At 45.7% G+C, this 22,984-nt stretch overlaps 2 protein-coding genes across 2 annotated transcripts in view; one reads left to right on the top strand and one right to left on the bottom strand.

Moving 5' to 3' along the window:
* The first annotated feature begins 13,232 nt into the window (after positions 1–13,232).
* Positions 13,233–22,984, top strand: part of LOC109879701 (R3H domain-containing protein 2) — a 104,985-nt gene continuing 95,233 nt past the window's right edge. Inside the window, 1 exon segment of the mRNA XM_031833756.1 lies at positions 13,233–13,916. The gene's annotated coding sequence lies outside the window, so the exon portion shown is untranslated.
* On the bottom strand, positions 19,519–21,342 carry LOC116375838 (nascent polypeptide-associated complex subunit alpha, muscle-specific form-like). Its single transcript, XM_031833763.1, has one exon. It carries the CDS (start codon positions 21,340–21,342, stop codon positions 19,519–19,521), a length of 1,824 nt encoding a protein of 607 aa, XP_031689623.1.

Here is a 22,984-nt window from a genome sequence, read left to right as displayed (position 1 = left end):
ACTGAGTCAGCAGACAGGAGTATGGTGGCTAGTCACTGAGTCAGCAGCCAGGAGTATGGTGGCTAGTCACTGAGTCAGCAGCCAGGAGTATGGTGGCTAGTCACTGAGTCAGCAGACAGGAGTATGGTGGCTAGTCACTGAGTCAGCAGCCAGGAGTATGGTGGCTAGTCACTGAGTCAGCAGCCAGGAGTATGGTGGCTAGGTCACTGAGTCAGCAGACAGGAGTATGGTGGCTAGTCACTGAGTCAGCAGCCAGGAGTATGGTGGCTAGTCACTGAGTCAGCAGCCAGGAGTATGGTGGCTAGTCACTGAGTCAGCAGACAGGAGTATGGTGGCTAGGTCACTGAGTCAGCAGCCAGGAGTATGGTGGCTAGTCACTGAGTCAGCAGACAGGAGTATGGTGGCTAGTCACTGAGTCAGCAGCCAGGAGTATGGTGGCTAGTCACTGAGTCAGCAGACAGGAGTATGGTGGCTAGTCACTGAGTCAGCAGCCAGGAGTATGGTGGCTAGTCACTGAGTCAGCAGACAGGAGTATGGTGGCTAGTCACTGAGGCAGCAGACAGGAGTATGGTGGCTAGTCACTGAGGCAGCAGACAGGAGTATGGTGGCTAGTCACTGAGTCAGCAGACAGGAGTATGGTGGCTAGTCACTGAGGCAGCAGACAGGAGTATGGTGGCTAGTCACTGAGGCAGCAGACAGGAGTATGGTGGCTAGTCACTGAGGCAGCAGACAGGAGTATGGTGGCTAGTCACTGAGTCAGCAGACAGGAGTATGGTGGCTAGTCACTGAGTCAGCAGACAGGAGTATGGTGGCTAGGTCACTGAGTCAGCAGCCAGGAGTATGGTGGCTAGTCACTGAGTCAGCAGACAGGAGTATGGTGGCTAGTCACTGAGTCAGCAGCCAGGAGTATGGTGGCTAGTCACTGAGTCAGCAGACAGGAGTATGGTGGCTAGTCACTGAGTCAGCAGCCAGGAGTATGGTGGCTAGTCACTGAGTCAGCAGACAGGAGTATGGTGGCTAGTCACTGAGGCAGCAGACAGGAGTATGGTGGCTAGTCACTGAGACAGCAGACAGGAGTATGGTGGCTAGTCACTGAGTCAGCAGACAGGAGTATGGTGGCTAGTCACTGAGGCAGCAGACAGGAGTATGGTGGCTAGTCACTGAGGCAGCAGACAGGAGTATGGTGGCTAGTCACTGAGGCAGCAGACAGGAGTATGGTGGCTAGTCACTGAGTCAGCAGACAGGAGTATGGTGGCTAGTCACTGAGTCAGCAGACAGGAGTATGGTGGCTAGGTCACTGAGTCAGCAGACAGGAGTATGGTGGCTAGTCACTGAGTCAGCAGACAGGAGTATGGTGGCTAGTCACTGAGTCAGCAGACAGGAGTATGGTGGCTAGTCACTGAGTCAGCAGACAGGGTTAGCATCCAACATTATTTAGATGTAATTCTATGAGGGGGTGCAATTTTTTTGTGGAGGGTCACGTGAAAATGTTCACATAATTTTTTTGTAAACAATTAACAACTTAATTAGCTACCGTATGTTATTGTCAAACTGTCAACAGATATGCCAAATAAGATATGCCAAATAACAGTCTAAAACCACTTGAGGGTAAAACAAAACCATATTTGATTATTCAGACCAGTAGCATGGCCAGAAATCAGATGTGTATCTGTTTTCAAACAACTTACAAAGGTGTTTTGAAACGTGGCTTAAAATATCTGATTCCAGGAGCACCAGAGCTCTGCCCAGGCGTTGCTGACGCCCGCCAGAACTTACACCTGGATAAGTATTTTATGTAAATCAAATCAAATGTATTTATATTGCCCTTCGTACATCAGCTGATATCTTAAAGTGCTGTACAGAAACCCAGCCTAAAACCCCAAACAGCAAGCATTGCAGGTGTAGAAGCACGGTGGCTAGGAAAAACTCCCTTGAAAGGCCAAAACCTAGGAAGAAACCTAGAGAGGAACCAGGCTATGTGGGTTGGCCAGTCGTCTTCTGGCTGTGCCGGGTGGAGATTATAACAGAACATGGCCAAGATGTTCAAATGTTCATAAATGACCAGCATGGTCAAATAATAATAAATCACAGGCAGAACAGTTGAAACTGGAGCAGCAGCACGGCCAGGTGGACTGGGGACAGCAACGAGTCATCATGTCAGGTAGTCCTGAGGCATGGTCCTAGGGCTCAGGTCCTCCGAGAGAGAGAGAGAAAGAGAGAATTAGAGAGAGCATACTTAAGTTCACACAGGACACCGGATAAGACAGGAGAAGTACTCCAGATATAACAAACTGACCCCAGCCCCCCGACACATAAACTACTGCAGCATAAATACTGGAGGCTGAAACAGGAGGGGTCAGGAGACACTGTGGCCCCATCCGAGGACACCCCCGGACAGGGCCAAACAGGAAGGATATGTACAGTATCAGCTGACCACATCATATGTTATAATATTCTGTCAATGTATACAGTTCATGACGTGGCACTCAACCATTGGTTGATGCGTGCAACATCTGAGCAGAGGAAAGAAACTCAGAACTTTTAATGAGCCGCCATACCTGGTGCCTGTCATCAAGACCTGCCATAAAAAAAAAACTGTGGGGGTGTGAATTTAAACTATGCCTGGAAAACGCCTCCATTCACCTTCTATGGCGACAAAACGCCTTTTATTTGCTGCATAACCTGGAACTATTGGCATTTTTAGAACATGGAATGTAAAATATTAATTAATGTTCTATATTGAGTTTATCAATAGATTATTGGGTTTATTTAAGCAATAAGGCACGAGGGGCTGTGATAATATGGCCAAAATACTATGACTCATCGCGGAGTGCCTGGACACAGCCCTTAGCCGTGGTATATTAGCCATATACCACAAACCCCTGAGGTGCCTTATTGCTATTATAAACTGGTTACCAACGCTAGTAGAGCAGGGCTAGATCCACCCAGTTTATAAATATATATATCCTGCCTTGGTATAGGCACTACTGCACGCACAACGACACTGTAGCCCACCAATAATCTATGTACATAGACATGGTATCACTAGTTACTTGAATTTTTTATTTGACTAGGCAGGTCAGTTAATAAGAACAAATTCATATTTTCAATGGCGGCCTAGTAACAGTGGGTTAACTGCCTTGTTCAGGGGCAGAACGTCAGCTCGGGGATTTGATCTTACAAATGTTTGGTTGCTAGTCCAATGTTCTAACCACTAGGCCTTACCTGCCGCCCCAGGTAATGTTGACATACTGCTTTACTCATCTCATTTGTACATATTGTATTCCATTAAACCGTATTCTAGTCAATGCCATTCCAACATTGCTCATCCTAATATTTATATATTTCTTAACTCCATTCTTTTACTATAGATTTGTGTGTATTGTTATGAATTGTTAGATAATACTGCACTGTTGGAGCTAGGAACACAAGCATTTCGCTACATCCGCAATAACATCTGCTAAATATGTGTATGTGAGCAATAACATCTGCTAAATATGTGCATGTGACCAATAACATCTGCTAAATATGTGTATGTGACCAATAACATCTGCTAAATATGTGCATGTGACCAATAACATCTGCTAAATATGTGCATGTGACCAATAACATCTGCTAAATATGTGCATGTGAGCAATAACATCTGCTAAATATGTGCATGTGACCAATACAATTTGATTTGATTTAAACAATTTTACATAAATGACTTGTCTATTTACATTGTTGACAGAATGTTTTAATCTTTGCAGTAGTTTACACTGTATTTGTAAAATGACCAGTTTCATAATGACAAAATCATGGCAAATTGTTGTCATTTTTTTTTTTGTTCACATTTATTTACCCCAACCTAAATATGACGATGGACCGCAAATTCTGAAATGACTCCTTGCTGTCTCCAGTCCACCTGGCCGTGCTGCTGCTCCAGTTTCAACTGTTCTGCCTGCGGCTGTGGAACCCTGACCTGTTCACCGGACGTGCTACCATGTCCCAGACCTGCTGTTTTCAACTCTCTAGAGACAGCAGGAGCGGTAGAGATACTCTCAATGACGGGCTATGAAAAGCCAACTGACATTTACTCCTGAGGTGGTGACTTGCTGCACCCTCGACAACCACTGTGATTATTATTATTTGACCATACTGGTCATTTATGAACATTTGAACATCTTGGCCATGTTCTGTTATAATCTCCACCTGGCACAGCCAGAAGAGGACTGGCCACCCATCATAGCCTGGTTCCTCTCTAGGTTTCTTCCTAGGTTTTGGCCTTTCTAGGGAGTTTTTCCTAGCCACCGTGCTTCTACACCTGCATTGCTTGCTGTTTGGGGTTTTGGGCTGGGTTTCTGTACAGCACTTTGAGATATCAGCTGATGTAAGAAGGGCTATGTAAATAAATTTGATTTGATTTATAGGGCAGACTCGTCACACCCTGACCTTAGAGAGCCTTATGATTCTCTATGTTTGGTTAGGTCAGGGTGTGATTCGGGTGGGAATGTCTATGTTTTCTATTTCTTTGTTTTTGGCAGAGTGTGGTTCCCAATCAGAGGCAGCTGTCTATCGTTGTCTCTGATTGAGGATCGTATATAAGTTGTCATTTTCCTTTTGAGTTTTGTGGGATCTTGTTTTCTGTTTAGTGTCTGTGCGCTTTCTTTTACATTTTTTTAAACTTATTTTGTTTGGTGTCATCAATAAAAAGACGATGTACGCCTACCACGCTGCGCCTTGGTCCACTCTTCATTCTACAAATGAGAGCCGTTACAAGACTGCACATTGTTTTTTCAATTGGGAGAGGGAGAATGTTTTTGAGAATTGCATTCCAAATTCATATGTTAATGTATGAATTCAAAGCACTTATGAGCTGTTCATAAAAATGCATTACGTTCAGTACACAATCTAAACAGTCTTCAAACAAACATATTGCCAAATATAATCATCCATGTTAATTATGCTAGCACAATCTAAAGTCTCTGAATTTAACAGAATGTCTTAAATTAAAGTAGCCTGGCCAATAATGTGGCCCAAGTTACATGGAAGGGACAGATATGAAAGGATAACTTTTGTGAAGACTAGTTTCGAAATAAATTAGATTTCACTAGGCTGCTATAAATATACGACCACTGATGCGTAATTAATGTATAACTAGCCGTACACCAAGAAATAATCGTGTATAATATATATATATATATATACAGTACTGACAGTAGTTACATTTATTTTTAGTTTATTTCTCTTCTTGTTGACTTTGTATATATGTTTTTACAGTTCTACTGATATTCATTGCTAAAATTGTTTAATTAAATAAAGGTTAAAAAAAATAATGATTTAACTAGGCAAGTCAGTCAAGAAAAAATTCTTATTTACAATGACGGCCTATACTGGCCAATCCCGGAATGACGCAGGGTCAATTGTGCGCCTCCCCAGGCTGGATTGTTGGGAATGAGGAGTAAGAAAAGTCATTTCACTGTACTTGTGCACGTGACAAAAAGTTGAAACTAACTTGATACAGTACATAGGCGACTTCAATATAAAGGATCGGCTGTTAAATGTGACTGTATACCGATATTATATACCGTGCTGCCTATGATATTGCAAAACTTCAAATACATATAACTGATCTATGTCGTAGCCTACTTGATCCAATTAAATGAGAGATGTACAGTATATCACAAAAGTGAGTACACCCCTCACATTTTTGTAAATATTTGTGTGTATCTTTTCATGTGACGACACTGAAGAAATGACACTTTGCTACAATGTGAAGTAGTGAGTGTTCAGCTTGTATAACAGTGTAAATTTGCTGTCCCCTCAAAATAACTCACACAGCCATTAATTTCTAAACCGCTGGCAACAAGTGAAAATGTCCAAATTGGGCCCAAAGTGTCAATATTTTGTGTGGCCACCATCATTTTCCAGCACTGCCTTAACCCTCTTGGGCATGAAATTATTTCTATATCAAGGATGGAGGATTTTACCGCCTCTGAAGACCATCCTTACGGGCACCAGGTCAAAGGTCAGCTCCACATCCCTGGAAGGGACACCTAAGCTTCTTCATTGTTTAAACCACCAAAGCATGCGACCCCATCCAGCGTAACGACCTCTGACAGACTCTTATTGTTCCTCCTGTCAGGGAAGACAATGGTCCAGAAATATTCCACATAGTTCACACACAATAGGCTCCTAAGAATAGGTTATTTTACATGAAAGTTTTGCTCAAAGCAGCCAACTAAAGTAATGTAGTTAACGTAAGTTCAATCACAAAGGGCGGTCTGAGTACATCTCCTCAGTTTCATTTATCAGTAAAACACAATTCACATTGCATTTTATAATGGGCATTTTGTATTTATATCTGTGATGATTAAATAATGTCTTACACCCCCCCCCCCCCCTCCCCCTAGAGTGAGAGAGTACATAACTTCCAGCAGATCACCTAGCTGAGGGTGGCGTTGATCATGCACTGCTTCTCGTGGGGTGAGCCTGATGTTCCGCATGTCACGGCTCATGGGGAAAGGGGGACAAAAAGTGAGGATTTCCATTCATCTACAAATTCAATGTTTTACACTATTGCATTATATTTGATGAGTTACTGACCTGTCCGTTCACAGGCATGATCTGCTGTCATCTCTAAAATTGGATGCTCGCGCAAGATCCCACTGGAACAGGATGTCCATGCATCGGAAGGTCTGAGGGATCCTCTCCTGTTGGGACTGGAAAACAAAAGACACATTTGGTCAGTGGTGGGTCTTTTTTCAATGCTGTATCAGCATCTTTATCTGGGCAGAAAATGCATTGTTTATCATAACACAAACACACTTTGGACAATGTGACAAGTTGTCCCTCATCTCCCAATCCTCATGCCTCATTGTTTGTTATTTCTTCCGAAATCAACAGTCTGGATCTTCCTCTTCTGCCTGGATGAGCTTCATTTTCTGGTAAATACAGGACCATTTCTCTTTCCCGTCAGGAAAATGGTACCTGCAGGACCTGAGTGATGTCTGCTGTGTCAGGCTAGTTTGGCAATTTTCTATTAGCCCAGTCTGAAAAGTACTAGCCTCGGGCTAGCTTAATTTCCATCCCTGCTGAGATGTATAACTGATTTCACAGGGAATTTGATTAGTCATGTACAACATATGCAATCATGGAACAAAACCATGTGTTTTCTATGGGAAAACATTGAGCCAACAAGTCCTTTGTGAGCTACAATTGCAAGCCAGCTAGTTAATGTTAGCTCACCGTTCATGTAGTTACACTTTTCCACGTGGTGACATTCTAGCTAACGTTAGCCCACCTGCGCATGACTATTTAGCTAATGTGTAGCTAGCTAGTTACATTACATGCCCAAAAGTAGAGTACCAGTCAAAAGTTTGGACACACCTACTCATTTCTGGGTTTTTCTTTATTTTTACTATTTTCTACAATGTAGAATAATAGTGACGATATCAGAATTATGAAATAACACATATGAAATCATGTAGTAGCCAAAAAAAGTGTTAACAAATCAAATATATATTTGAGATTTTTCAAAGTAGCCACCCTTTGCCTTGACAGCTTTGCACACACTTGGCATTCTCTCGGCAGTGAGCCTAGTGGTTAGAGCGTTGGACTAGTAACTGGAAGGTTGCGAGTTCAAACCCCCGATCTGTCGTTCTGCCCCTGAACAGGCAGTTAACCCATTGTTCCCAGGCCGTCATTGAAAATAAGAATATGTTCTTAACTGACTTGCCTGGTTAAATAAAGGTAAAATTAAATGAGGTAGTCACCTGGAATGCATTTCAGTTAACAGGTGTGCCTTGTTAAAAGTTCATTTGTGGAATTTCTTTCCTTCTTAATGCGTTTGAGCCAATCAGTTGTGTTGTGACAAAGTATACGTGGTATAAAGAAAATAGCCCTATTTGGTAAAAGACAAAGTCCATATTATGTAAAGAACAGCTCAAATAAGCAAAGATGAATGACAGTCCATTACTTTAAGACATGAAGGTCAGTCATTGTGGAACATTTCAAGAACTTTAAACGTTTTTAAGTGCAGTCGCAAAAACCATCAAGCGCTATGATGAAATTGGCTCATGAGGACCGCCACAGGAAAGGAAGACCCAGAGCTACCTCTGCTGCAGAGGATAAGCTCATTAAGTTAACTGCACCTTAGATTGCAGCCCAAGTAAATGCTTCACAGAGTTCAAGTAACGGACACATCTCAACATCAACTGTTCAGAGGAGATTGCATGAATCAGGCCTTCATGGTTGAATTGCTGCAAAAAAAACACTACTAAAAAGGACACCAATAAGAAGAAAAGACTTGCTTGGAACAAGAAACACGAGCAATGGACATTAGACTTGTGGAAATCTGTCCTTTAGTCTGATGAGTCCAAATTTGAGATTTTGGTTCCAACCGTCGTGACTTTGTGAGACACAGAGTAGATGAACAGATGATCTCCGCACGTGTGGTTCCCACCGTGAAGCATGGAGGAGGATGTGTGATGGTGCTTTGCTGGTGACACTGTCGGTGATTTATTTAAAATTCAAGGCAAACGTAACCAGCATGGCTACCACAGCATTCTGCAGCAATACGCCATCCCATCTGGTTTGCGCTTATTGGGACTCTAATTTGTTTTTCGTCAGGACAATGACCCAAAACACACCTCCAGGCTGTGTAAGGGCTATTTGACCAAGGATAGTGATGGAGTGCTGCATCAGATGACCTGGCCTCCACCCAATTGAAATGGTTTGGGATGAGTTGGACTACAGAGTGAAGCAAAAGCAGCCAAAAAGTGCTCAGCATATGTGGGAACTCCTTCAAGACTGTTGGAAAAGCATTCCTCATGAAACTGGTTGAGAGAATGCCAAGGGTGTGCAAAGCTGTCATCAAGGCACCGGGTTGCTACTTTGAAGAATGTAAAATATATTTAGATTTGTTTAACACATGATTCCATATGTGTTACTTCATAGTTTTGATGTCTTCACTATTATTATACAGTGTAGAAAATCGTAAAAATAAAGACCAAAAAACATTGAATGAGTAGGTGTGTCAACTTTTGACTGGTACTGTATGAGGATATTTGCTCGTCGAACATCTCATTCCAAAATCATGGGCATTACTATGGAGTTGGTCCCCACTCCTCTGGGAAGGCTTTTCACTAGATGTTGGAACATTGCAGGGACTTGCTTTCAAATCAGCTACAACAGCATTAGTGAGGTCAGCCACTAATGTTGGGAGATTAGGGATTGGCTTGCAATCTACATTCCAATTCATCCAAAAGGTGTTGGATGGGGTTGAGGTTAGGGCTCTGTGCAGGCCAGTCAAGTTCTACCGCACCGATCTCGACAAACCATTTCTGTATGGACCTCGTTTATGTACGGGGGCATTGTCATGCTGACATGGGAAAGAGCCTTCCCCAAACTATTGCCATAAAGTTGGAAGCACAGAATCGTCTAGAATGTCATTGTATGATGTAGCATTAAGATTTCCCTTCACTGGAACTAAGGAGCCCGAATCATGAAAAACAGCCCCAGATCATTATTCCTCCTCCACCAAACGTTACAGTTGGCATTATGCATTGGGGCAGATAGCATTCTTCTGGCATCTGCCAAACCCAGATTCGTCCACCGGACTGCCAGATGGGGAAGTGCGATTCATCACTTCAGAGAACGCGTTTCCACTGCTCCAATGTCGGCAAGCTTTACACCACTCCAGCCAACGCTTGGCATTGCGCACGGTGATCTTAGGCTTGTGTGCTGCTGCTCGGCCCCGGAAACACATTTTATGAAGCTCCCGATGAACAGTTATTTTACTGACGTTGCTTCCAGAGGCAGTTTGGAACTCGGTAGTGAGTGTTGCAACAGAGTACAGACGATTTTTATGTGCTACGCGCTTCAGCACTCGGTGTTCCCATTCTGTGAGCTTGTGTGGCCTACCACTTCGCGGCTGAGCCATTGTTGCTCCTAGACGTTTCCACTTCACAATAACAGCACTTACAGTTGACCGGAGCATCTTTAGGAGGACAGGAATTTGACAAATTGTCTTGTTGGAAAGGTTTCATCCTATGACAATGCCAAGCAACATCAAGAGCATCCTGATTGGTTGCATCACTGCCTAGTACGGCAATTGCTTGGCCTCCGACCACAAGGCACTACAGAGGGTAATGCTTACGGCCCAGTACATCACTGGGGCTAAGCTGCCTGCCATCCAGGACCTTTACACCAGGCGGTGTCAGAGGAAGGCCCTAAAAATTGTCAAAGATCCCAGCCACCCCAGTCATAGACTGTTCTCTCTACTACTGCATGGCAAGAGGTTTCCGGAGTGACAAGTCTAGGACAAAGAGGCTTCTCAACAGTTTTTACCCCTAAGCCATAAGACTTCTGAACAGGTAATAAAATGGCTACCTGGACTATTTGCATTGTGTGCCCCGCCCAGCCCCTCTTTTACGCTGCTGCTACTCTTTTTTCCTCTTTTTCTCACCTTTATTTAATCAGGTAGGCCAGTTGAGAACACCTTCATTTAACCAGGTAGGCCAGTTGAGAACACCTTTATTTAACCAGGTCGGCCAGTTGAGAACACCTTTATTTAACCAGGTAGGCCAGTTGAGAACAAGTTCTCATTTACAACTGCGACCTGGCCAAGATAAAGCATAGCAGTTCGACACATACAACAACACAGAGTTACACATGGAATAAAACAAAACATAAAGTCAATAATACAGTAGAAAAAAAGAAAACAGAAAGTCTATATACAGTGAGTAAGGTCAAATAAGGTCAAATAAGGGAGTTAAGGCAATAAATAGGCCATGGTGGCGAAGTAATTACAATATGGCAATTAAACACTGGAATGGTAGATGTGCAAGTAGAGATACTGTGGTGCAAAAGGAGCTAAATAAATACATTATGGGGATGAGGTAGATAGATGGGCTGTATACAGATGGGCTATGTACAGGTGCAGTGATCTGTGAGCTGCTCTGACAGCTGGTTCTTAAAGCTAGTGAGGGAGATGGGAATCTCCAGCTTCAGTGATTTTTGCAGTTCGTTCCAGTCAGTGGCAGCAGAGAACTGGAAGGAAAGGCGACAAAAGGAGGAATTGGCTTTGGGGATGACCAGTGAGATATACCTGCTGGAGCGCGTGCTACGTGTGGGTGCTGCTATGGTGACCAGCGAGCTGAGATAGGGCGGGACTTTACCTAGCAGAGACTTGTAGATTACCTGTAGCCAGTGGGTTTGGCGACGAGTATGAAGCGAGGGCCAGCCAACGAGAGCGTACAGGTCGCAGTGATGAGTAGTGTATGGGGCTGTGGTGGCAAAACGGATGGCACTGTGATAGACTACATACAGTTTGCTGAGTAGAGTGTTGGGAGGCTATTTTATAGATAGACACTTTAACCATATCTACATGTACATACTACCTCAAATCCGCCCGACTAACCAGTGCCTGTGTGTAGCCTCTCTACTGTGTGTAGCCTCTCTACTGTGTGTAGCCTCTCTACTGTGTGTTGCATCTCTACTGTGTGTAGCCTCTCTACTGTGTGTTGCATCTCTACTGTGTGTAGCCTCTCTACTGTGTGTAGCATCTCTACTGTGTGTAGCATCTCTACTGTGTGTAGCCTCTCTACTGTGTGTAGCATCTCTACTGTGTGTAGCATCTCTACTGTGTGTAGCCTCTCTACTGTGTGTAGCCTCTCTACTGTGTGTAGCTTCTCTACTGTGTGTAGCCTCTCTACTGTGTATATCCTCGCTACTGTGTGTAGCATCTCTACTGTGTGTAGCCTCTCTACTGTGTGTAGCCTCTCTACTGTGTATATCCTCTCTACTGTATATAGTCTCTCTACTGTGTGTAGCCTCTCTACTGTGTGTAGCCTCTCTACTGTGTGTAGCCTCTCTACTGTGTGTAGCATCTCTACTGTGTGTAGCATCTCTACTATGTGTAGCCTCTCTACTGTGTGTAGCATCTCTACTGTGTGTAGCATCTCTACTGTTGGCCTAGAGTCGTCTACCCGGACGACTCTAGGCCAATTGTGCGTCGCCCCACGGACCTCCCGGTCGCGGCCGGTTACGACAGAGCCTGGGCGAGAACCCAGGGAGTCTGATGGCACAGCTGGTGCTGCAGTACAGCGCCCTTAACCACTGCGCCACCCGGGAGGCCCGAATCCACTAATTTGAAGGGGTGTCCACATACTTTTCTATATATAGTGTATGTTAGCTCATTGTTCGTATAGTCAGACTTTTCTCCAGACTCCATGCTAGCTAGTCCACTAGGGCTCTAGAGGTAGAGACGATACATCACACAACGCAGCCACAACTGTTTGTAAGACTAGGCCTCTGTCTCTATCTCTACCTTCTTGCCCTTTGTGCTGTTGTCTGTGCCCAAAAATGTTTGTACCATGTTGTGTTGCTACCATGTTGTTGTCATGTTGTGTGTAGCTGCCTTGCTATGTTGCCTTCCGTCTCTCTTTATGTAGTGTTGTGTTGTCTCTTCTCTCTGTTTGTAAGACAGCACAGAACCACCCTTGCTTCTGATTGACCGAGAGACCTAATGTTAGCTACAAAGGCAAAAAAAAATGGACCGTGAGTGATTACGTCAACGCTTGCGACAGGATGAGTAGTTCTGTATGATAGCCACATTAGCGGCTAATCAGCATGTTGTCTTTTTGTGGGTAATTACAGGTGAATATATTCATAAGTCACCTTGTCTGAGAGATTTGCGCAGTTATCAAAACATCACCACAGGGTAAGCCTACACAAAACAGACCTTTTTATGAAGTAAAAAAAACTCAATAAAAACAATTTCCAGGTTTTGCATCTAGGTTTTATGGGTATTATGACTCATACTGTGGTACTCAATACATGATTTTACTCCATTAAATTATGAAAAAGTCAACAAGGGTAATTTTCCTAAATTGTGTGATGTGCTTCAGCTGCCCAAAGTGTTGAAAAATATAGACTAGTAAAAGCAGTACAAGTAATGCTCTTTTGTTGAAGTGGGATAGTATTCTTCAGTGGAATAATGCCAGTAGAAGTAATGTAGCTAGTTCAAATGCAGTCCATGATCTTAAGTGCAACATTTTGTACGAATTGGATTGTACCTTTTCATACAAATTGCAAAAAAAAATGTACACAATTGGATGACATAGTACACAAAAACCGGGGACCCGTTATGACTCACTTTCAAAACTTTTTTTTTTAAATTGTGGAGCGTCACTTTAATCTTGAAGTAGGGTTAGGGTTAGAACTGTGAGGTGACGTAAAGCACGGAGATGCGCGAAAACAGTGGTGCTGACACGCAGAAATCTGGAGGCGTGCCGCGTTTTTTTTTTTTTGTTTATTTTGTATTTTCTTTAATAAAGCTTCATTAAGATTGAAGTTTATTTTAGGTTTGAGTTATTTTAGTCACTGTATGCTTTATCTCTGATTTGTCTTTGGTTGGGCCTTCATTGCTTCGTGTACCTCGTCTCACGCGTTGCTGTTTTGAGTCGACAGCCTTTGACAGTCGCTCTCACCGTGAGCCAAGTAGCGTTTGGTTAGCTATCGAGCTAGCTATCCCTCTAGTCCCCCATGTATTGCTAGCTACCGTTATTAGTAACGGGTAAGCCATTCGGAGGGCAAGAGGTAGCTAACGTTAGCGAGCAAAACCGCATATCTGCATTTCGTCAATGGGCTCATGATAACAGGTGTTGTAGCTAACGTTAGCTAGTTGAATGAGCAGCTGTGAACTGACACCTGGTTGACAGCTACAGACGGAAGAAAAGGCTAAACTTGGTTGCTGCGTATTGTTGTCAGTGTGAGCTGTCCATATTAAACAGTCGGGAACTCGGCACGGCACCGGCAGCTGTTCGCCTGTCTGTGTACAAAGCAGTCGGCACCGTTAGCTGCCTTTCGACTCGAAACAACCCCTCGTCAAAAAATAAGAAGCTTTCATCTAGAGAAGACTCACACTCTTAAAGGTAAGCGAGAGCTTTTAAATATTCTACCAAACCACCGAGAGATCATCTATTCTACCTACACAACACTGAACCAAAGGCTTTTTACATTTTTTAATATATTTTTTATTTAACCAGGTAGGCAAGTTGAGAACAAGTTCTCATTTACAATTGCGACCTGGAGATGGCCTTGATCTGAAGCATTTTAGAGGATTCTCAATGAATTGTGAATAAAAGCTGCACAAAACAACAACAATTACCACTCACTCATTGTTTTGATGTTGGGTAAACATCACCAACAACAATGCAACAGGATACTTACTGTCTTCTGGTCTCAGTGTTGAGGAGTTGTGAACTACATCTAATTCAACTAGTAATGTAACTATACTGAACAAAAAAGATGTAAATACAACAATTTCAAAGATTTTACTGACTTACAGTTCATAGCAGTCAATTGAAATAAAGTCATTAGGCACTCATCGATGGATTTCACATGACTGGGCAGGGATGCAGCCATGGGTGGGCCTGGCTGTCAAGTGGGTGGGCCTATGCCCTCCCACCCAGTGGGGAGCCACGTCGTTATAGAGAAATTGGCAGTATGTCCAACCGGCCTCACAACCACAGATCACGCCAGCCTATGCCCTCCCACCCAGTGGGGAGCCAGGCCCAGCCAATCAGAATGAGTTTTTCCCACAAAATAACTTTATTACAGACAGAAACACTCAGACGAGGCTGCAGGTGAATAGGCAGGATGTGGAGGTCCTGGGCTGGCGTGATCTGTGGTTGTGAGGCCGGTTGGACATACTGCCAATTTCTCTATAACGACGTTGAAGGCATCTTATGGTAGAGAAATGAACATTAAATTCTCTGGCAACCGCTCTGGTGGATATTCCTGCAGTCAGTATGCCAGCATACATTGTTCCTGTACCCAAGAAGATAAAGATAACTGAACTAAATGACTACTGCCCCGTAGCACTCACTTCTGTCATCATGAAGTGCTTTGAGAGGCTAGTCAAGGATCGTATCACCGCCACCCTAGACCCACTTCAGTTTGCATACTGCCCCAACAGGTCCACAGATGAAGCAATCGCCATCACACTGGCCTATCCCATCTGGACAAGAGGAATACCTATTTAAGAATGCTGTTAATTGACTACAGCTCAGCATTCAACACCATAGTACCCTTCAAGTTCATCATCAAGCTGGAGGCCCTGGATCTGAACCCCTCCCTGTGCAAACTGGGTCGTGGACTTGCTGACGGGCTGCCCCTAGGTGGTGAAGGTAGGAAACAACATCTCCACTTTACTGACCCTCAACACAGGAGCCCCACAAGGGTGTGTGCTCAGCCCTCTCCTGTACTCCCTGTTCCACCCATGACTGCCTGGCCATGCACGCCTCCAACTCAATCATCAAGTTTGCCGATGACACAGCAGTAGTGGGCTTGATTACCAACAACGACGAGACAGCCTACAGGGAGGAGGTGAGGGCACTCGGAGTGTGGTGTCAGGAAAACAACCTCTCACTCAACGCTAATAAAATAAGGATGATCGTGGACTTCATGAAACAGCAGAGGGAGCAGCCCCGCATCCACATCGAAGGGTCAGCAGTGGAGAAGGTGGAAAGGGTGGGTGTACACATCACAGACAAACTGAAATGGTCCACCCACACAGACAGTGTGGTGAACCTCAGGATTGCTGAAGAAATGTGGCTTGTCACCCAAAACCCTGACAATTTTACAGATGCACAATCGAGTGCATCCTGTCGGGCTGCATCACTGGTACGGCAACTTTACCGCCCACAACCGTAAGGCTCTCCAGAGGGTAGTGAGGTCTGCACAAAGCATCACCGGGGGCAAACTACCTGCCCTTCATGACACCTACAGCGCCCAATGTCACAAGAAGGCCAAAAACATCATCAAGGACAACAACCACCCGAGCCACCGCCTGTTCACACCGCTATCATCCAGAAGGCGAGGTCAGTACAGGTGCATCAAAGCGGGGACCGAGAGATAGAAGCTGTTTCTCAATCTCAAGGCCATCAGACTGTTAAACAGCCATCACTAGCACAGAGAGGCTGCTGCCAACATTGAGACCCTAGTCTCTTTAAACAACGGCACTTTTAACAACGCCACTTTTTAATAATGTTTACATATCTTACATTACTCATATCACACGTATATACTGTATTTTATACCATCTAATGCATCTTGCCTATGCCGCTCGGCCATCGCTCATCCATATATTTATATGTACATATTCTTATTCATCCCTTTAGATTTGTGTGTATTAGGTAGTTGCTGTGGAATTGTTAGATATTACTTCACTGTTGGAACTAGAAGAACAAGCATTTTGCTGCACTCGCATTAACATCTGCTAACCATGTGTATGTGACCAATAAAATTTGATTTGAATTGCACTTGAGACATCTGTGACATTTAAGTGGACTTTTGTTGTCCTCAGCACAAGGTGCACCTGTGTAATGGTCATGCTGTTTAATCAGTTTCTTGATATGGCACACCTGTCAGGTAGATGGATTGTCTTGGCAAAGGAAAAATGCTCACTAACAGGGATGGAAACATATTTGTTAGTTGAACTAAATTCAAATCTTGGTAGTATTTTCAGTAGTTCATTTTTTTTGCTGTGTAACTAACTACTGGAACCACAGACTACTTTGTTTTTTTGTGTACAAAAATTGACATTTTTACAAGTTTCAAACTGACAGCGACTCGATGCAGTTCTCCCACCCCAACGCTCTACCCGCTAGGCTACCTTCTGCGTATGCCTGTGTAGATGCTGCCTAGTTCTCTAATTCTAAACTGCAGTCAGGTTGTTGTGGAAAGGCTATGTGGTTTTAGAGAATAAACTTGCGTTTTTATTTTTTCTCTTCCACCTCAGCTATTGGACTGGTGTCAATAGCCTAACTAGTCTTGGATATATCAACATTAAACTCTTATGGAAATGTGCTGTTTCTCTAGTCAAGTTGGACTTACTTTAGCCTGTTTTTTTAAATTTTGAATTGGAAAATGATAGAAATGATCATACGTTTTGTTCCCTTGATGATGATTTTTTTTAAACGGAAGGGTTTACGGACTAGATGACACAGAACGTTGAAAGGCCTATATAGATGGAAGTCGTATATAGATGGAAGGCCTATATAGATGGAAGGCCTATATAGTATTGGAACAAATTAATTTGTGTATTAAAGTATTCAAAAGTGTAGTATTTAGTCCCATATTCCTAGCATGCAACCTCAGCGTAATTATATCATTTCAAATCCAAAGTGCTGGAATACAGAGCCAAAATAACACACACATGGTTACTGTCCCAATACTTCTGGAGCTCACTGTTTAGGCGGCAGTCAATTGAGTATCCCTATCTCTCCATCAGTTTGTCTACCTGAGATCTGCTTCTGTATCTGTGTTTTTTCTCGCAGCAGCATTAGAACCCGCATTAGTATTAGCATTAGCAGCAGCATTAGCAGCAGCATTAGCAGCAGCATTAGCAGCAGCATTAGCAGCAGCATTTTAGCAGCAACATTAGCAGCAGCAGCAGCAGCAGTATTAGCAGCAGCAGTATTAGCAGCAGCAGTATTAGCAGCAGCAGTATTAGCAGCAGCAGCGTTAGCAGCATTAGCAGCAGCAGCTTTAGCATTAGCACCATTAGCAGCAGCAGCAGCATTAGCAGCAGCATTAGCAGCAGCAGCAGCATTAGCAGCAGCATTAGCAGCAGCATTAGCAGCAGCAGCATTAGCAGCAGCAGCATTAGCAGCAGCATTAGCAGCATTAGCAGCAGCATTAGAACCCGCATTAGTATTAGCATTAGCAGCAGCATTAGCAGCAGCATTAGCAGCAGCATTAGCAGCAGCATTTTAGCAGCAACATTAGCAGCAGCAGCAGTATTAGCAGCAGCAGTATTAGCAGCAGCAGTATTAGCAGCAGCAGCGTTAGCAGCAATAGCAGCAGCAGCATTAGCAGCAGCAGCTTTAGCATTAGCACCATTAGCAGCAGCATTAGCAGCAGCATTAGCAGCAGCAGCAGCATTAGCAGCAGTATTAGCAGCAGCATTAGCAGCAGCATTAGCAGCAGCAGCATTAGCAGCAGCAGCATTAGCAGCATTAGCAGCAGCAGCAGCAGCAGCAGCATTAGCAGCAGCAGCATTAGCAGCAGCAGCATTAGCAGCAGCAGTATTAGCAGCAGCAGTATTAGCAGCAGCAGTATTAGCAGCAGCAGCATTAGCAGCAGCAGTATTAGCAGCATTAGCAGCAGCATTGGCAGCATTAGCAGCAGCATTGGCAGCAGCAGCAGCAGTATTGGCAGCAGCAGCAGCAGTATTAGCAGCAGCAGCAGCAGCAGCAGCAGTATTAGCAGCAGCAGCAGCAGCAGTATTAGCATCAGCAGTATTAGCAGTCAGTTGCTTTCTCTAGAGAGATTTGAGGAGTTATTTATAGATCTCTGCCTAAGCACAGAGCTGCTGCTCCTCTCTTCCTCTCTTTCTCATGCATTCTTGCTCTCCCATCACTCTTTCTCCCTACTCTGCCCCTATTCTCTCTCCTCGCTATCCCTCCCTCCACTGCTTGCTAGATGTGAATAATTGATCAGAACTGGAGGGAAGAGGTGACTGGTTCCATGTTCCTGGGTCCAGGCTTACATTGTGTGTGCGTGTGGTGTTTATTTAGCTACCCATTAAAAAAATAAAAATAACATGAGAAGTAGCAAAACACAGTCACATATAAAATGCAACGATATACAAACAATGCACTGTGTGTGTGTGTGTTGATTGCATGGCTGTGTCCTTCCATTACTGTCACTGCTGTGAAGGAGAGCAGAAAGGCAGCGAGACACTCACTTAGACCAGACGTGATTGGATTGAGGGAGATGAACTGGATCAGTCAATCACTCCGTCACTATCAGATGAGCCACTAGAGGTCCGAACAAGCAGTACTAAATGCAGCGATTAAAAAAAATATATATATATTTTTTATTTATTTTTTAGTTAAAAATAAATAAAGTTTGAGCTTTTTCTAAATGGCAGAGAATTGGATTTGGCTGCTGGTCATAATTTTTTTTTTAGGGGATTGGAAGTTTGTCCATTTAGAACCACTGTGTGGTAAACCATAGTGTATATCCTGCTAATGTCAATATGCTAACACACTAACACATCTGCTGCCATGCTGTCCCCGACCTAGCCAGCCTATATGGACAGTACAACACACTGCATTTGTATTACATTCCATTCCTACAATTACCTCCATAAGTTCAAACTGTTGATCTTGTTTGATCCCCTGAAATGCCAATGACTAAAGCAAGGCATTTACCAAAAAGCCCCAGTTGGTGGTTGAAAGCCAACTAGGCCCATCTCACGCCCTTATCTTCAGGTTACGTTATGCCCTGGCCTTCAATGCATACAACAATTTTTTTCTGCACTCAAACTACTTTTTTACTCTGTGTTTCATAATGGTTGTATGGCTCCCTAATGACAGCGTTTCTCCTTAAAGCTGTGTGTCTATCAGCCCCTGTTAATGTTAACCAATAAGCATAGTGTTTTTGTTGAGAAGACCGATTTTTCGGGATGTTTCATAGCCTGATAAACACTGCTGAAGCTCGGCTGCCTTCCTTCGCAGATTGGTGTCAATAGACTGTTAAGGAACATGCGGTGCTGTGGCGGGGGCTTGTTGCGGTGCTGTGGCGGGGGGCTTGTTGCGGTGCTGTGGTGGGGGGCTTGTTGCGGTGCTGTGGTGGGGGGCTTGTTGCGGTGCTGTGGCGGTGGGCTTGTTGCGGTGCTGTGGCAGGGTGGGCTTGTTGCAGTGCTGTGGCAGGGTGGGCTTGTTGCAGTGCTGTGACAGGGTGGGCTTGTTGCAGTGCTGTGGCAGGGTGGGCTTGTTGCAGTGCTGTGGCGGGGGCTTGTTGCAGTGCTGTGGCGCTTCTGTGTGGGCTTGTTGCAGTGCTGTGGCGGGGTGGCGGGGGCGTGTTGCAGTGCTGAGGTGCTGCTGTGGCGGGGGCTTGTTGCAGTGCTGAGGTGCTTCTGTGGCGGGGGCTTGTTGCAGTTCTGAGGTGCTGCTGTGGCGGGGGCTTGTTGCAGTGCTGAGGTGCTGTGGCGGGGGCTTGTTGCAGTGCTGAGGTGCTGCTGTGTGGGCTTGTTGCGGTGCTGTGGCGGGGGCTTGTTGCAGTGCTGAGATGCTGCTGTGGCGGGGGCTTGTTGCAGTGCTGAGGTGCTGTGGCGGGGGCGTGTTGCAGTGCTGAGGTGTGGCTGTGGCCGGGGCGTGTTGCAGTGCTGAGGTGCGGCTGTAGCGGGGGCTTGTTGCAGTGCTGAGGTGCTGCTGTGGCGGGGGCTTGTTGCAGTGCTGAGGTGCTGCTGTGGCCGGGGCTTGTTGCAGTGCTGAGGCAGGGGCTTGTTGCAGTGCTGAGGTGCTGCTGTGGCGGGGGCTTGTTGCAGTGCTGAGGTGCTGTGGCGGGGGCTTGTTGCAGTGCTGAGGCGGGGGCTTGTTGCAGTGCTGAGGTGCTGTGGCGGGGGCTTGTTGCAGTGCTGAGGTGCTGTGGCGGGGGCTTGTTGCAGTGCTGAGGTGCTGCTGTGTGGGCTTGTTGCAGTTTGGGCTTGTTGCAGTGCTGTGGCAGGGGCTTGTTGCGGTGATGTGTCAGGGGCTTGTTGCGGTGCTGTGGCAGGGGCTTGTTGCGGTGCTGTGGCAGGGGCTTGTTGCGGTGCTGTGGCAGGGGCTTGTTGCGGTGCTGTGGCAGGGGCTTGTTGCGGTGCTGTGGCAGGGGCTTGCTGCGGCAGGGGCTTGTTGCGGTGCTGTGGCAGGGGCTTGTTGCGGTGCTGTGGCAGGGGCTTGCTGCGGCAGGGGCTTGTTGCGGTGCTGTGGCAGGGGCTTGTTGCGGTGCTGTGGCAGGGGCTTGTTGCGGTGCTGCGGCAGGGGCTTGTTGCGGTGTGGGCTTGTTGCGGTGCTGTGGCAGTGTGGGCTTGTTGCAGTGCTGCGGCTTGTTGCAGTGCTGCGGCTTGTTGCAGTGCTGCGGCTTGTTGCAGTGCTGCGGCTTGTTGCAGTGCTGCTGCGGGGGCTTGTTGCAGTGCTGCTGCGGGGGCTTGTTGCAGTGCTGAGGCGGGGGGCTTGTTGCAGTGCCGAGGCGGGGGCTTGTTGCAGTGCCGAGGCGGGGGCTTGTTGCAGTGCCGAGGCGGGGGCTTGTTGCAGTGCCGAGGCGGGGGCTTGTTGCAGTGCCGAGGCGGGGGCTTGTTGCAGTGCCGAGGCGGGGGCTTGTTGCAGTGCCGAGGCGGGGGCTTGTTGCAGTGTGGGTTTGTTGCGGTGCTGTGGCAGGGGCTTGTTGCAGTGTGGGTTTGTTGCGGTGCTGTGGCAGGGGCTTGTTGCAGTGTGGGTTTGTTGCGGTGCTGTGGCAGGGGCTTGTTACGCTGCTGTGGCGGGGGCTTGTTGCAGTGAAGGCTTGTTGCAGTGAGGGCTTGTTCATCTTTAGGGAATTATCTTTTCCCCCACTAATCAGGTGTCTTGCTTGTCTTTCTAGCATTGTTTGTTTTTATCAGAGATGGAGGGAGGGAGAGGTCTCTGCTGTGCTTCATTCAGAAAAAGGAAATGGAGTCGAGGTGTCCTTCCTTCCTCTCGTTTACAAAACCCTCGCAGCGATATAGAAAAGAGTAGCTACGAAGTGTACAGCTCGCTAGGACAGTGGCTGACAGTGGTCCCAGACACTAAAATAAGCTTCAGCTAGCAGTAGCTAGTTAGCTGACAGTGGAGGATGGAATCTCCTCTCTCTCGCTCTCCTCTCTCTCTCTCTCTCTCACTAGTTTACTGTGACTTCCACAGCAGCAGCTACAGTAGAACAGAGCTTTACCTCTTTGCCTCTCAGACACCAGATCCTTCCTACGTCCTGCAAAACCAATTCTGCATGGGAGCTGCACAACTCTAAACACAGTAAGCTGTGTGTGTGTGTGTGTGTGTGTGTGTGTGTATTTTCTACACACACGCGTCAAAGATAAAACTACTATTCCGTGGACTGCCTTAGCTTATAATTCCGTGGACTGCCTTAGTTTATAATTCCGTGGACTGCCTTAGCTTATAATTCCGTGGACTGCCTTAGTTTATAATTCCGTGGACTGCCTTAGCTTATAATTCCGTGGACTGCCTTAGCTTATAATTCCGTGGACTGCCTTAGTTTATAATTCCGTGGACTGCCTTAGTTTATAATTCCGTGGACTGCCTTAGTTTATAATTCCGTGGACTGCCTTAGTTTATAATTCCGTGGACTGCCTTAGTTTATAATTCTGTGGACTGCCTTAGTTTATAATTCCGTGGACTGCCTTAGTTTATAATTCCGTGGACTGCCTTAGCTTATAATTCCGTGGACTGCCTTAGCTTATAATTGCCTTGAGTCTGTCTCTGTTCTTCTCATCTCTTCTGTTTTGTTGCTAAGGTACGACTTAGCTCTCGCGTTCTGTGCTCCGTAACATCTTGATCGATCACAAGCTATGGGTAGTTTTTTAGAAAGTACGGTGTGAAAGTCTTTGTAATTATTCTTCTGCAGACGTTAAGCTTTGAAGCTCTGTTCGCCTGCATTGGTTTTTAGATGTTGCTAGGCTGTCGTTTTTGAAAGCTGTGATTTAAAAAAATATATATATATTCAATTGTAACACTAAGAGACTGCATGAAATCACTGACTATGTACTGTAGGCCAATGGATTGTTCTAGTATATTACTAGTGCATGAAGGCTATGCTGTGTGTGTGTGTGTGTGTTGCCACTGACTCACTCACTCTTTGGCGAAGCCAGTGGTGAGGTAATGAGGAATTCCCTGCTACTGCGTTGTGCTGTGGGTGGAGGAGGGGGGAGGGGAGGGGGAGAGAGGTGGAGGGGAGAGGTGGGGGTGGAGGAGAGGGGAGGGTGGAGAGAGGGGAGGGGGAGAGAGGTGGGGGTGGAGGAGAGGGGAGGGGGAGAGAGGTGGGGGTGGAGGAGAGGGGAGGAGGAGGGAGGTGGGGGTGGAGGGGAGGGGGAGAGAGGTGGGGGTGGAGGGGGAGAGAGGTGGGGGTGGAGGGGTGGAGGGGGAGAGAGGTGGGGGTGGAGGAGAGGGAGGGGAGAGAGGTGGGGTGGAGGAGAGGG

This window comes from Oncorhynchus kisutch, linkage group LG1, assembly GCF_002021735.2.
Source record: "Oncorhynchus kisutch isolate 150728-3 linkage group LG1, Okis_V2, whole genome shotgun sequence".
In the NCBI taxonomy this organism is placed as follows: domain Eukaryota; kingdom Metazoa; phylum Chordata; class Actinopteri; order Salmoniformes; family Salmonidae; genus Oncorhynchus; species Oncorhynchus kisutch.
This window is presented reverse-complemented; position numbering and strand designations above follow the sequence as displayed.

What these genes read in the sequence shown, in the direction of transcription:
- LOC116375838 (XM_031833763.1), bottom strand. Translation starts at nt 21,342, where the DNA reads ATGAACAAGCCCTCACTGCAACAAGCCTTCACTGCAACAAGCCCCCGC.